Here is a 16,304-nt window from a genome sequence, read left to right as displayed (position 1 = left end):
TAATTGCTAAAGCTTTATTATAAATTTTAAAACTGGGAAGTTTAAGTCTTCCAGTTTTGTTTTTTTTTTAGACAGTCTCACTCTGTATCCCAGACTGGAGTGCAGTCGGGTGATCCTGGCTCACTGTAGCCTCAATCTCCTGGGCTCAAGCTTTAAGCTACCCTTCCGAGTAACTGGCACTACAGACATGAATCACCATGTCCAGCTAATTTTTGCATTTTTTGTAGAGATGAGGTCTCACTATTTTGTCCATGCTGGTCTCAAATCTGGGCTCAAGTGATTCTCCCCCCCCTTGGCTTCCCAAAGTGCTGAATTACAGGAGTGAGTCACTGTACCCAGACTGTTCTTTTTCAAGATTTTTTTTGGGCTTTCTTGAATCCCATGAGTTTCCATGTGAATTTTATGATGGGATTTTCTATCTATCTCTGAAAAAAAACGTCACAGGGATTTTGCTAGGGATTGCAAAATTGAATCTGTGGATCAATTTGGTGAGTACGCCTATATTAACAATATTAAATCCTCTGATCCATGAACATAGGATGTCTTTCTACTTATTTAAGTGTTCTTTAATTTCTTTCAACAACATTTTGTAGTTTTCAGAGTATAATCGTTACACTTCTTTGGTTAGATTTCTAAGTATTTCATTCTTTCTGGAATTGTTTTCTTAATTTACTTTAAGTTTGTTCACCAATTAAATATACTAAAATACAGTTGATTTTTGTATATTGATCTTGTATCCTACAGCCTAACTAATTAAATATACTAAAATACAGTTGATTTTTGTATATTGATCTTGTATCCTACAGCCTAACTAATTAAATATACTAAAATACAGCTGATTTTTGTATATTGATCTTGTATCCTACAGTCTAACTAATTATTAGTTCACTAGTTTTATAGTGGATTCTCTAGGATACTCTTGTATACAAGATTATTGCAAGTATAGATACTTTCACTTCTTTCTTTCTAATACAGATGTCTTTTATTTTATTTTATTTTATTTATTGAGTTGGAGTCTCACTCTGTCACCCAGACTGGAGTGCAGTGGTCACTCCTGGCCACTGCAGCCTCGACCTGCTGGGCTCCAGCGATCCTTCCGCCTCCGCCTTCCAAGTAGCTGGAACTACAGGCGCACACTACTGCACCTGGCTCATTTTGATTTATTGTAGAGATAAGGTCTCGCCAAGTTGCCCAGGCAGGTCTCGAACCTGCGGGCTCAGGCAATCCACTCACCTCAGCCTCCCAAAGGCGCGGGATTACAGACTGAGCCACCGAGCCCGGTTTAGATGTCTTTTATTTTAATGTCTGAAAATATGATATTTTAATTACCTGAATCAATTGACTTTCAGGTATTAAACTAACTGTACATTCTGGGGATAAATCCCACTTGGTTATGGTGAATAATCCTTTTGATATACTGATGAATTTGTTTTGCTAATACAGTCATCCCCTGATATCTGTAGGGGATTGGTTCCAGGACCTTCTATGGATACCAAAATCTTTGGATGCTCAAGTCCCAAAAAGTCAGGTGTTTGTGGGTTCTGCATCTCATGAATACTGTAGTTTCAATCCAAGTTGGTTGAATCGTAGATCTGGAACCTGTGGATATGGGGGGGTTGACTGTGTTTTATTCTGGATCTTTGCTCCTAAATTCTTAAGAGATGTTGGTCTGAAGTTTTCTTGTAATGTCTGGCTTTAGAAGTGGGCATATACTGATCTTATAGAATGTATTTGGAAGTGTTTTCTTCTCTTCCATTTTTTTCAAGAGTTTATGAATTAGTATTCATTCTTCTTTAAATGTTTGGTAGGATTTACCAGTAAAACGATCTTGGGCCTGGGCTTTTCTTTGTGGGTAGTTTTAAAATTACCAATTCAGTTTCTTGTTACAGGTCTATTTGGATTGTCTATTTCCTTGAGTCAGTCTCAGTAGTTTGTGGCTTTCTAGCAATGTTCCCATTTCATGTAAGTTATCTAACTTGCTGACATATAACTGTTATGCCTAAGAGAATACAAGTATTCCATTATAATTCTTTTATTCCTGTAAGATAATGTACCGTTTTTCCTCCCTGATTTTAGCAATCCAGGCCTTCAGTCCTTTTTTCTTGGTCAATCTAGCCACAGGTTTATCAACTTTAATTTCACTGATTTTTCTCTATCATTTCTCCATTCTCTATCTCCTTAATTTCTGCTCTAATCCTTATTACAGCCTTCCTTCTCTTTGATTTGTAGAAGTTTGTTTGGTCTTGGCATGTCTCTCCCGGTATGGAAATTTTGCCTTCCTAGTGAGCTGGGACAAGAGGAGCTGGGGTCCTAGTATTCACAGCCTTCTACCTCTGGCATAAAGCCTCTATCCTATAAGCGGGGGCTGAGTGAAGGAAGGGAGCCCTCAACTTCTCAGCTGCACTCACTAAGAATTTAACCTCTTCAACTTGGATTTAAAGGAAATAAGAAATGCTGGCAGCCTATCTCCTCTGGTGAGATATGACAACCTATGATCAGGAGCTAAGAAGAGAGGTAGCCCTGTCTTCTTGACCATACCCACCCACAGTGAAGCCTCTGTCAAGCTTAGTCATGGCTCATTGCTACAAAATCTTACTGTTCTTACCAAGTTTTAGTAGATTTTTTTGAGTAAATGTTTTTTCATTATGGTATGCCCTTAGGACAATTTTCAGACACTTTAAATGTTTTTGTTTTTGTTTGAGTTGGAATCTCACTCTGTCACCCAGACTGGAGTGCAGTGGCACGTTGCTGGTCACCGCAGCCTTGACCTGGCGGGCTCCAGTGATCCTTCTGCCTCGGCCTGTCAAGGAGCTGGAACTACAGATGGATGCTACCATGCTCGGCTAAGTTTTGATTTTTTTTATTATAGAGACAAGGTCTTGCCAAGTTGCCTGGGCTGGTCTCAAACCCATAGGCTCAGGCAATCCATTCTCCTCGACTTTCCAAAGTGCTGGGATTACAGGCTAAAAAATATAATATATTTAGAAAGAGAAAAATAAATTAAGGTCATACCAATAGTTTCAATTCAAATTTAAGAGTACAAGGTTAATTATTTGATTTTTATGTTTATCTCCATTTAAAGAGTAGAACTTTTATCTTTCAGAATAATATGTAGTTCATGTGATACAGTTCCATTTCCTTATCAATGGTGACTAAAAATCTTTTGACTATACAAGCAAATGAGGAAATACTCTTATTTCCTAGAAGAATTCTGTTTCCAGGGAAATTTTCCAGTAAGGGTATAGATAATTGGAAGAACTTATTTGGACATTAGCATATACCACAGAGTCATTAGAACTTCTTAGATTCAGATTTATCTGAATTTTTTCCACATTACTTCAGATTATATAGGCTTAGAGGATAAGTTATTTTCTGTAAATACAGCTGGAATTAAATATAAAGCCTGTGTGACTCTAGAGTCTTCTTTCAATCATAAAAACAATCCCTATGTATTTACTGCTTAATTTTCTAAATCAGTCAGTAGAAGTGTCGATCTCATTTCTCCAATAACCTCAGGGATTTTTCCTATTCCTTGTCTTTTTGCTATCTTTTCACAGTCAACTCATCTGTAACATGGAAGGAAATAGGAACTCCTTGTAAGGTTTTATTTCTGATAAAGGTAACCATCAGAAATGTTAGGCAAAGCACCTAATGTGGGTATGCTTTATTCCAGAGCATTAGCCCTAAGCTAGCGGTAACTGTATACCAAACTGATATAACCATAGAGAGAAGGAATAGTTTAAGTTAGTTTAAACAATAGTATTTTGACTGCATAGTTGAATATACCTAAAACAAAAACTGTAAAGAAACTGCAAGCACATTCAGCACTATCATTATTTGTAGTAATTATTATTATTATTATTTTTACTAGGAGTCTTACTCTGTCACCTAGTCTGGAGGGCAGTGGCATGCTCATAGCCACCACAGCCTCGACCTCCTGGACTCAGGCAATATTTCCACTTCAGCCTTCCAAGTAGCTGGAACTACAGACATGCGCCACCAGGCCTGGCTAATTTTTTGATTTATTGTAGAGATGAGGTTTTGTCAAGTTGCCCAGTCTGGTCTCGAAACCCTGGGCTCAGGCAATCCTCTCACCTTGGCCTCCCACATTGCTGGCATTACAGGTGTAAGCCACCACATCCAGCCTATTTGTAGTAATATTACTATATTATTTTCAAATGTATACATATATACATATGTTATATGTTTGGATAAAGCAGATAGTAATTATATTAATGTACTTAGGAACAAAATATTGAGTATAAGACAAAAATGGGAGATAAACATAAAAATCAAATAATTAACCGTGTACTCTTAAATTTGAATTGAAACTATTGGTATGACCTTAATTTATTTTTCTCTTTCTAAATATATGTACTTTCTAGATGTGTCCACTGGAAAGGTCTAGAAGCAATGAAACCATCACCCAGAATTGTGGTCTCTAAACACAAGGTGGGACAGGAAGTATCCAAGATAGATATAGAACCCTGTCAAAGCAAGCTGTCAAGGGCTATGGGGACAATCAGAAGGACTCAGGAATAACTTGAAGGCGTTTCCAGTGACCAAAGATGGAACAGTTTGAAAATTAATAACCAAACAGTTGTCTAAGCAGCAGTTTTAAAAACATAGATGGCATTAAAAGCATCAGGTAAGGTTGACAGGGGCATCTCTGGCTTGGGAAAGTTCTAAAAGTTGGTCAAGTGTGGGATTCAACAACACCAACACACACAAACACCCAATTTCTCAGTAATGGGAGAGGGAGGGTGGATCAGATTACATCAACAAATGCATTTAAATCAGCACTAAAAGGATTATCATATACCTGATAATAAAGATAAGCTTTCCTCAGTTCTCACTGAAACATTAATTCCTGCAAGCTTGAGATGAACTGGGAAATAAATTTTGGAAAGCTAACACGCTTTCATGGAGATGCAGGATATTATTTTACTCCACAACTGAATTAAACTAGGGTAGGGACTGAAAATTCACTAGTAGTGGTAAGACAATTTAGTGAATTGAGGCCAGTCTTAAAAGATTTACAAGATGCTTTCAGAGTGTGTTTTACTTACTAAAGTATTGTTGTGTATGATTTAATCAATACATTTAGTGAACCCTTACTCCTACTAACTGGCAGGGGTTTTTTGTGTTCATTAAATAATTGTATTAAGACACAGACCTCATTTATTTAATACTCACGGCACTTACATGCTGAGCATTATACTAAGCATTTACTGAACAGCTATTGTGTGCCAGTCCTTGAACATGGAATATTTTTCTTAATCCTCATTTTCACTACTTTCAGATAAGAAAACAGTTTTGGAAAGGTTAAATTTCCACTGTCCTGAGATTACTGTGGGGAGCCAGACTGAACAGGACTGGAAGTTTAACAGTTCTTGCCCTAACTTACTGAATATTCTGTCTCCAGATAATTACAAAATTTTATGACAATCTACCAAATTTAAAATGTCTCTTTTGGCTGGGCACCATTGCTCACGCCTGTAATCCTCGGACTTGGGAGTCCGAGGCCGGAGGGCTGCTTGAGCCTAGGAGTTCGAGACCAGCCTCGGCAACATAGCGAGATCTCGTCTCAACAACAACAACAACAAAATCAAAATTAGCTGAGCGTGGTAGCACACGCCTGCCGTCCAAGTTACTTGGGAGGCTTAGGCAGAAGATTCGCCTGATCCCAAGAGGTCCAGGCTGCGGTGAACCGGGATCGTGCGAAACTCCATCTCAAAGGATACACATAAATTTAAAAAATGCATTTTATATTTTGCACCAGGGTACAGCATGTGGGAAAAGGTCTCCGATTCTGCTCCCCAAAGTCCAGGGCAGTCCTTCTCCCCGCCTCCCTGTACTTACGAAGGAGTCGCTCACCACCAGCACCACGTTCGGCGCCCGGGCCGCTCCTCGCCTCTGCCCACCTGACCCGGGGGGTGGTGCCGCCAGCGCCGAGGCTGCGAGCACCGACACCCACAGCGGCAGCATCGCAGGTAGCACTTCTGAAGTCAGCCAGCCGCTGGGCCAGCCTCTTCCCTCTAAAATTCTTTATAGGAGAGGAGGGCGGGGACAGCGAACTACTTGCCCAAGCTTGCAGTTTGGTTTCAGTACAGTAACGCAGAGCTTCACCCGCAGCACTACAATTCCCATGAGGCTCAGCGCGCGCGCGCGCGCGCGCACACACGCGCAAAGGCGCACTCTCGGCCTTAACCCATGCTAAGACTTTCTAATCAAATATCGAGCGGTTAAACCCAGTCACTTCCAGTCACGTGAGCGGGGGCTGGGAAAGGCGCATGCGCTTTCGCTCTAGCCTGGGGATTTATAGAAGAGCAGCGTCTGTCCCAGGTGGGTTCGGGTCTCTGTCGCTTTTGCAAAAGTTGGAGCTTGTGGGCGCTTGAAACGGTACTTGAGTGAAAGGATCCGGGGCTGGGCTGTTCGTTTTGGGCAGCGCTGGCGTGGCTGAGTGTTCAGCGACAGTGGGAACTGGGCGATGATGAGGTGGCGGTCCCTTAAGCTGGGCGGGGCGGTCCCTTGTGAGGCTCCTGGGTGGCCCGCCTGGGGTGCGCTGCGGTGACCTCGGAGCCCCTGCAGCACCTTCCCCTGGGAGATTTCTAGGCAGCCTCTTCATATTGCCTCCTTCACCCTGTGCGGTGAGGATTGACGGTGCTCCCGCGGGGTGAGGAGCGGGCCTAGTGAGCAGTTTCAGGTTCCAGGCGGGGAAAGGCTTGGGGGTTCCGTGTCTTCAGAGTGCAAGGGAGAGAAACAGAACGCGTTCTTGGAGGAAGAAAGGGACTGTGTGACGTGTACCATTAATTGACGTAGGTTCGGAATACCAATGTCTTGCTGCAGGATAATCAATCACTGGTCCATTTTGACTGTGGAGATTTCTGGAAGAAGCAGATTTATGTTCCAGAGCCAAATTACCATTTTATTATCATAGTTTCAAGGATATAATTTGCACATCACGGTAGTCGTCTTAATATTTTGACAGGAAAAAAGAGGAATTGTACTGATTATTTGACATAGAGCAACCCTTAATACTAATTACCTGGCAGGTTTTTTGCACGACATAATTGTAATAAGAGACAGACCTTATTTATTTAACACTCCCATGACATTTATGTACTGAGTATTCTATCAAGCATTTACTGAGCACCTATTGTGTGCCAGGCACTTTTACATGTAATATTTTTCATAATCCTTACTTTCACCATTTTGCTGATCGGAAAACAGGCTTGGGGGGATTAAATGACTGTCCCAAGCATACATGGGGAGGCCGTTTGAGTAGGGCTGAAAATTGAACAATCTGTATCCTAACTCACTAAATGTCTTGTCTCCAGAGAATTACAAAATTTCATAATAATCTACGGAGCTTAATCTATTAGTGAAGCAGAATTGTTAATCAGGCAGCTTGCTAAAGATCTGTGGGCGTATGCAAAAACATAAACAGTAGTCTGTCCACAAGGTGACACTCTAGGGAAGCAAAAACTAGCATATGTGAAATAGTACAGCACAGAAGGCAAGACAGGTAGGCTCCCTCATGAACAGGAAATTAGTTTTGAGTTAATTTGGAATGTTGAACATTTTATCCCCATAAACAATATTGACTGACATTTAGATTCATAAAAATTATATTTAACATTGTGGCATAGTACGGATTCTGTGAACTGCATTTACTCTGTCTGGCTTCATTTCTACAGGACATGTGTTCTGATGACAGGATGATCTTTCTTCTTCTTTCTCCCTTTGATAGCATCAGTTAGCAGGTACTGCAGTGGGTTGCAGATAATTCAGAGCCTCAGAGACATAGCGCTGGAAGAATCTAAGAGGCTTTTGTTCTGCCTTTCCATCTGACATTCGTTTGTCCTACTACATTCCTGCTAAGTGGTTGCCCAACCTCAATTCATTTACCTATTTTTATTACCTTTTTTTCTTTTTTTGGAGTTGGAGTCTCACTCCGTCGCCCAGGCTGGAGTGCAGTGGCACCCTCACGTCCACTCCAGCGTCCACCTGCTGTGCTTTGGCGCAATCCTTCCGCCTCAGACTTCCAAGTAGCCGGAACTACTGGCGCGTGCTACCGTTCCTGTCTAATTTTTTGATTTATTGTAGAGATGAGGTCTCACCAAGTTGCTCAGGCTGTTCTCCAACCTGTGGGCTCAGGCAGTCCCCTCACCCCAACCTCCCAAAATGCTGGGATTACAGGCTGGAGTCACCTCGCCTAGTCAGCCTGTGTTTTTTCAAGTGATGGGAAACATTTCTGTTGATCACCCCATTCTACATTTTTATAGGTCTTTTTATGAAAAGTTCTTATTTTAAACTAAAGTTAATCTACTTTTAATCATTGATTAGTTCACTTTTTTTTTTGAGTTGGAATCTCACTGTGTCACCTAGGCTGGAGTGCAGTGGCACACTTACAGCCACCCCAGCATCCATTCGCTGAGCTCCTGCCATTCTTCTGCCTTTGCCTTCCAAGTAGCTGGAACTACAGGCACGTGCTATCACACCCGGCTAATTTTTGACTTATTGTGGAGTCGAGGTCTTGCCAAGTTCCCCCGGCTGGTCTCCAACTTGTGGGCTCAGGCAATATACTTGCCTCGCCCTCCCAAAGTGCTGGGATTACCGGCTGAGCCACTGAGCCCGGACCATTAGTTCACTTTTACATGGATAATCTCTCCTGTTCTACTCTTTCTCCGCCAAATATTTTTTTCATAGTTTTCCCACTTTCTTCAGCTAGTAGTCATAAAATTTTAGGTTTTCTCATTGTTTTGATCACTCTTTTCTGAGCTTATATCTTTGCTAATCAGTAATTTACACTATCAGAAAAGGCACTTTTGTGTTGCATATGCATGCGTATATGTGTTGCAGTGAGGACTGGGATCTCTATTAGTCTGCAAGGGCTGCCTTCATAGTTCCGCAGACTGGATGGCTTACATTTTATTTTCTCATGATTCCGGAGGCTAGAACTCCAAGATCAGAGCTTGGCAGTCCTCTCCCCTTGGCTTGCTTTTGGCCGCTTTTTCCCTGTGACCTCACATGGTCTTTCCTCTGTGCCTGTGTATCCCTGGTGTATCTTTTTGTGTCCAAGTTTCATCTTTTAAGGACAACAGATTGGTTTAGGGCTCATCCGTATGATCTCATTTAACCTTTGTTACCTCTATAAACGTCCTGTTTTCAAATACTGTCACATTCTGAGGTCTTGGGGGTTAGAGTTTCAACATGTGAATTATTTGGGGACACAATTCAGCCCTTAATAGGATCCATTACATGCATGTATTTTAAGTTATCAGTTAAAGATTTGTAAGTTAGGGATTACTTTTTTAGTGAAATACTCTGCAGTTCAGAGAGATCTTTAACAGAAGAGTCTTGGTCTAGGTTTTGATTTTCTGTAATTCTTTTAATGTTCAAAATACTAGGAGCACTATATTCTGTCTTAGGAAAAGTGTGCATTCTGTGACTGTGTGGAATAAATTCAGTATTGTCTTCATATCTGCATTGTACCAGACACTGTAGGGAAGAAAAGAAAGAAGTAGAAATTATCCCAAAGAACACCCAGTCTAGTTTCAGAGACACATTACACAGACATAAACACATGTAAATTTAATAACAACAAAAGGTACCAAAAAGTACAGCTAGTTGGTAAATAAAACACAAAAACCACAGTATCCCAAATTGTGCTTCGGAGAATGGTGGTGTACTTCCTGATATTAATTGGTTTTAACTGACAAATGTTTCATGGTCTCAGAAGTTCAGAATTGTTGGGTTACATTATCTTTGGGTCTTTACTATAGAACTTCTCAGAGACTTTAAAAAAGTAATATATGTTGTGACTTGGAAAAGTGACATATATAATGTACAGTGTTCACAAACTTACTAGATCATTCATTAACACCTTTACACATGCTAATGTTTGTTGGCATACAATTTTTGGAAATGCTGGCATAGATAATACATGTTACAAATTCAGACTGGTGTGTGATTGGTTTGGGAAGACGATGTGCTTGACACTTGAATTTGGCCTTTAGTTATGTGTAGCATGTGAAGCGAGAGTAAACAGGCTAAATGGAAGAAGGAAAGATGTACAGGCAGAAAACTCAGGAAGGTAAATAAAAAAAAGTCATCAGAGCTAATATCAAAACATTATAATGCATGCCTTTCAGTGGTGTAAAAGAAAATGGAAATCTCAGAATCCCCAGACTCGTTATGCCAAGGGGAAAGTTAAGCTTGAGAATGAAGTTGTGCAACACTGTCATTCTTTTTGCCTAAGCTCTTAGCTCTAATTTCACAACCTTGAGTCACAACATTATATATAAGTGATGTTCCCACAACAATAAAAGGCCGTTGGCCTCTTCTGATGGCTTCCCTCACAAATTGCTCACCAGGAAATTCCTTGCTAGCCGCTATGTCTTTCAGGATCCATATCCACCTGTGAAACAAGCCATTGTAACATTGGGTCTTCAACCGAAATTTAACTCCTAAAACTGAGTTCTGTTGAATCTCACACTGACGATGACGATTACAAGCTTGTCTTCCCAGGTACAGAACCAGGACAAGAGGAGATCAAATACTCTTTTCGCTTGCCATAAAGTGACTGCATAATTGACTCTTGATTCTTTTTAACTGTTTATCTTTTGTAAAATGTAGATTGAGCACTAATTCTAGCCTCACAAGAATGTACTCACTTGCCTTACCGCCTGCACCCCTTTCCTGCTGCCATACTTCCCTTTCAAATACTGAGTTTCCCATGCCCTCTTTGGAAAGTGCAGGTCACAGATGTTTCTGTGACTTGTGTTTTCCCCCAGGCACTTCCTCAAACTTTGGCTCAATAAACCTCTACTAATTGAGACAGTTGCCTCAGTCACTTATTTTTTTTGGCTAACAGTGATAAGTTTTGGAAGCTGGAAGACAGTCATTTACTGAATATGTATGACTCAAATATTGAGTGTATAAAGCATTCTAGAGATATAAGACATGCATTTAGGGATTTATTGAATTGGGAGACAGGACATAGCTATATAGGATAATAAAAAAATTTGTTAAGTTCCAGTTGAGTAGCTTAGATAATAATTGGTTTGGAGGCGAGAGTGATCTGTGTTGCAGGTTTTACTCTATTATTCATGTAGTGGAGTAATTAATTTGAAGAGGTTTGATAATGGCTATCTTTTGGGAAAGCAGATGTTGCTTAGCTTATGATGGGGCTATATCTTAATGAACCCATTTTTATTTGAAACTATTGTAAGTTGAAAATACATTTAATTACCTGATAAACCCATTATAAAATTAAAAAAATTGTAAGTTGAACCATTCATAAGTTGGGGACCATTTGAATATATAAGAAGGTTACTTTTTTTTTTTTCCTTTTGAAATGGGATCTTACTCTATCACCCAGGCTGCAGTACAGTGACATGATCATGGTTCATTACAACCTCAAACTCCTGGAACTCAGGCGATACTTCCACCTCAGCCTCCAGAGTAGCTGGGGCCACAGGCACGTGCCACTGTGCCAGGCTGACTTTTTTGATTTTTTAAAATAGAAATGCAGTCTCTCTATGTTGCCTAGATTGGAGAAGGTGACTTCTTGAGAGAGCAAGGAAGAAGGTTTTGGCAGGGGTTGGAGGTTTTGAATGTGTAGAGAAAATTTGCAGTAACCATTGGGTAATCACTAGTGGTTTTGAGAATATCAAGAAAGTAATGAAGTTGACTGGGAAAATAACAGGTAAGGAGAAGAGAACTAATATACATTGTGTTCAGGCACTACATCTATGTGTGTATCAGGTAAGTGATGTGAATCTCACTTTCCCCAAGAGGAGAGATGGGCTTAGAGTGGTAAAGTAAGGTGCCCAAGGTCTAGTGGGCTTTTAACCTAGATCCATTTGATTGCCTAAGCCCATTCTCAACTAGACTGTCTTGGGTGGATACTGCAGAGTGAAGGGCCTGACAGAATCTGGAGTAGAAGAACAGAACTGAAGTGACTGAGTAATAAATTTTAAAACTGGGTTGGGTAGGGGGAGGGAAGTCTGCCAGGTGGGGGCTAACAAAGTTAGTAAAATGGATAGAGTCAGGTTTTTATTTTTCTTCTTTTTAAAGCTTTCAGTTTATTTTTCTAGGCATTGTTTAGATTACCATACTTTCTTTTCTTATTGGTAACTCCCTTTACTCTTGACCTATTTAGGTAGATTATTAATGCATGTTTTGGTCTGGTAAACTTACTTTCCTTTTCTTGTTTATCCCTGCTTGCCTCACCTGAACACTGTTCACTACCTCGTTCTGAAGTAGCATGTTTTTTCACTTTATTCAGCTTTTCAAAACCGTCTTCATTAGTTTTGTTTGACAGAAGTCACTTCAGACTATCAAAATATACTTAGACTTTGTAGTGTGTAGCTAGATGTTTTAATAGTTCTGATGACTATATAAATGCATTTTTTTTTTTTTGAGTTGAAGTTCTACTCTGTTGCCCAGACTGGAGTGCAATGGCACGCTCTCAGCCACTGCAGCCTCGACCTGCTGGGCTCCGGCGATCCTTTCACCTCAGCCTGCCAAGTAGCTGGAACTATAGGCACGCGCTACTGCGCCCGGCTAATTTTTGTTGTATTGTAGAGACAAGGTCTTGCCAAGTTGCCCAGGTGGGTCTTGAACCTGTAGACTCAAGCAATCCACTCGCCTTGGCCTCCCAAAGTGCTGGGATTACAGGCTGAGCCACTGAACCTGGCCATAAGTACATTTTTAACTTTAAAAAACTTTTCTCTGCTTTCCTTAGGTTATAGACTAATGTAATTGTGTTAAAAGTATGTACATTGTATTTACATACTGATAACTCTTTAGATGTATATTAGTTCTCTTCTCTTTATCTGTTATTTTAATATAGTTGGGCTGCAAATTGGGAGTAAATAAGTGCCCTTAGTTGTTCTAGATTCAAAACAAAATAGCATAGAAATAGTTGATACTCTTTTTTGGCTCATTTTTTATATTGATGTCAGTGTATTTTGGGTTTCTGAAATGTCTTTTCAGAATCTTTTTGATCTTTCATGGAAATTTCTTTTCACCTGAGACTGTAGAAATACAGTTTGGACCAACTCAGAAATTTGGAGATTAAGATTAGTGGCCCAGCTGGGCACAGTGGCTCAAGCCTGTAATCCCAGCACTTTGGGAGGCCGAGGTGAGGGGATTGCCTGAATCCATGGGTTTGAGAACAGCCTGGGCAGCTTGGTGAGACCTCGTATCTACAATGAATCAAAAACTTATCTAGGCTTGGTAGCACATACCTGTAGTTCCGGTTACTTGGAAGCCTGTGGTGGAAGGATCGCCTGAGCCCAGCAGGTCGATGCTGAGGTGACTGTGAGTTTGCCACTGTACTCCAGCTTGGGCGACAGAGTGAGACTCCAACTCAAGAAACAAACAAACAAAAAGATTAATGACCCTCTGGGAAGAAAAAATACTAAAAATTGTACATAATTATTTCTCATATTTTAAATTACGAATTATGAAAATTGAATCTGATCTGTTAAAAATTCTGGAGATTTTGGGTTTTAGATGGCATTCCTTTTATGTAACTATCTCATACTTGTTTTTATTTAATCTAGATGGAAAACGGGTAAGGAACAATCTGAAATTCAATTCAGAAAGAAGATAGAGGTGGTGATAATAGTAAAAGGTAAGTGTCTTGGAAGCTAAATAATAACTGGAGTCTGTTTTTACTTAATGATTGTTTTTACTAGTTTCTTTTTGAAGAAAGGTTTAATGGCATAGATTTTTTTTATGTTAGACTATGGGCCATCACAAAATATCTTTAGACTTTTGTTATTAGATTTACAGGTATCATTTTTTCTTTCCTGTAATTAACTTCCATTGTCATTATCATTATGATTATTATTGTTATTATTTTTCTTTGTGCAATCTTTGTATGATCATATTGGAATAAAACTTAAGATTTCATAGCTACAACTGGCAGCAGTGAGGGCATATCAATTCATTTACCTATATTTATTACCTTTTATTTTTTATTTTTTTGAGTTGGAGTCTCACTTTGTTGCTCAGACTGGAGTGCAGTGGCACGCTCACAACCACCGCAGCCTCGACCTGCTGGGCTCAGGCGATTCTTCCACCTCAGCCTTCCGAGTAGCTGGAACTACAGATGCACATCACCACACCCAGCTAATTTTTGTGATTTGTTGTAGAGACAAAGTCTCACCAAGTTGCCCAGGCTGGTCTTGAACCCCTAGGCTCAGGCCGTCCTTTTGCCTCGGCCTCCCAAAGTGCTGGGATTACAGGCTGAGCCACCACGCCCTACCTATTTATTAGCTTTGAGGTATATTGTTGCCTTTGTGTTAATGACATGACAGTCCCCTTCTAGCTCTTCTAAGTGCCATTCTTGCTACTTTTTAAGCTTAATTTATGTTGGATAAAAACCTTTTAGGTTGGTAGTAGAAAAACCTTCTGTTAGTAAAAATGTGTAAAATGAAAACTCCTATTTTAAAAAATCAGTTGAGATTAAGGAGAAAAATGGGAGTAGAAGCATAAGCGGAAATGTAGGGAGTTGTGGAAGAATAATAAAAACACTTGCAAGAAAGCTAGATCTTTCTTTGAAGTGTTAGAAATTCTTAGAAATGTAGGGTATTGTGGCTCACGCTTGTAATCCCAGCACTTTGGGAGGCTGAGGTAAGAGGATTGCTTGAGCCTGGGAGTTTGAGACAAGTCTGGGGAACATAGCAAGACCTCATCTCTACAAAAAAAAAATTAAGAAAAGAAAAGAAATCCTTTGAATTGAGGGAAATATCCAAAATAGAGGAGTGTGGGATTACATGGGATTATTTTGGATAGTAAGTTTTTACTCTGTGAAAGAAAATGGGTTTGAATGGTACCCAGTAGATGTTTAGCTCTCAATCAAAGTTTGTGTAGAAAATTACTCAATGAGTTACCCTCTTCTGAAAACAGAAAGGAAGAAGTCGTTTTCAGGACTAGAAAGGGGCAATTAATTTTGTCTTTTAAAGGATTAACCCCATGAAACTTACATACATGCATACAAGAGAGGATCCAAAGAACCCCTGGAATTTATTTATTAAGAATTGTGTATTTATTCTTATATGTTTAAACTCAGCCATCTTCAAAGTTCTCTTGATGCAATATTCCTATAGAGATGGTGTTTCCACTGCTCAAAACAGTTTTTGAACTTGTCAATTTTGATGCCTTTAGTGCTTCTACCATTTTTTTGTTTTACCTATTCCACACTGACAGAACATTTCCTTTTGAGGACTTTTTTCATCTGGGGAAACAAAACAAAGTCGTTTAGGGAGAGATTGTGTGAATAGGGTGGGTGGGGCAAGGGGGTCATGTCATTTTTAGTCAAAAACCACTGAACACTCAGTGCAGTGTGGTAGTGTATTGTCATGGTGAAAGAACCAATCACCTATTTTCCACAACTTGGGATATTTCTTTCACAAATTGTTTCTCACAGCAGCACTAGCTGGTATACGGATGTGGATGGGGTCCTAAATATTGCATCAAATGAAGAAGGAATAGGAAAAGAAGAATAGAGGATTCCCTGCAGCTTGAGGAATTGTAATTACATATGGAGACATACAGATATGGAAGGATACTGACTATTAGAATCGGTTACCAAGAGAAAAATGGAGTTTGTGTCTATATAGTAGTCTTTAAAAATAACACACTTAAAGGTTTAAATGGCTCCCTATTTGCTTTTGTATTTAGGTTTAAACTTGTCTTTCTGTTTTCAAAAATTTATTTATTTTGTTTTAAAGATGTGGGGTATAATTCAGGATTAGGTATATAAGTGATCATCGTACAGATAAAGTTTGGGCCTCCCTTTGTTCCTCACTTGTCTGACTTTCAAGATCTTTCATCTGAGGCTCTACTTTACCTACCAACCTAATTTTCTTTTCTTCTTTAATAAATCCCTTCTGATCCAGCCTGGTTTTCTTAGTTTTCTGTACTTGCCACAAGCCGTTCCTGTCACTGTCACCTTGCTAACGCAATTGCTTCTGAGTAATTTTCCCTCTTCCCTCCATTCTTAAGTTTTGTCTTCACTCAGTGGCTGTTAATTACGCCACACTACACACCTTTTCTTCTCTGAATTCCTGTTGCACATCCACTCATTATCCTTCATTTAGCATTTGGTCCTCTAATGACTTGTATGTCTTAGGTCTATCTTTTGATCTAGGTTATATTCTTTAGACAAGGACCTTCTTTTCTGTTTCTTTTATGTCATATGCAGCAAATATTAATAGCTTGGGACCTGCCTGTAGCTTTAGTGCTGGTTGGCTCTACCTTGTTCAAAGGTGATCTTCTACCTG

The 16,304-nt window shown here is 39.8% G+C and overlaps 2 protein-coding genes across 3 annotated transcripts in view; one reads left to right on the top strand and one right to left on the bottom strand.

The window, feature by feature from the left end:
* Nucleotides 1-6,166, bottom strand: part of ARSK (arylsulfatase family member K) — a 48,990-nt gene extending 42,824 nt beyond the window's left edge. Inside the window, exon 1 of the mRNA XM_008050845.2 lies at nt 5,863-6,166. Coding sequence (XP_008049036.1) covers nt 5,863-5,988 — 126 coding nt within the window. The 5' untranslated portion in view covers nt 5,989-6,166. The remainder of the gene's footprint in view (nt 1-5,862) is intronic.
* A 142-nt stretch (nt 6,167-6,308) lies between these two features.
* TTC37 (tetratricopeptide repeat domain 37) overlaps nt 6,309-16,304 on the top strand; it is an 89,090-nt gene continuing 79,094 nt past the window's right edge. Inside the window, exons 1-2 of one of the 2 annotated variants that reach the window (XM_021708531.1) lie at nt 6,309-6,345; nt 13,578-13,648. The gene's annotated coding sequence lies outside the window, so the exon portion shown is untranslated. Of the gene's footprint in view, nt 6,346-13,577; nt 13,649-16,304 lie in introns of those variants that run through there. The other variant, XM_008050666.2, reaches the window with a different exon arrangement.

This window comes from Carlito syrichta, unplaced genomic scaffold, assembly GCF_000164805.1.
Source record: "Carlito syrichta isolate Samal-C Ts95f unplaced genomic scaffold, Tarsius_syrichta-2.0.1 Scaffold6706, whole genome shotgun sequence".
Classification (NCBI taxonomy): Eukaryota; Metazoa; Chordata; class Mammalia; order Primates; family Tarsiidae; genus Carlito; species Carlito syrichta.
This window is presented reverse-complemented; position numbering and strand designations above follow the sequence as displayed.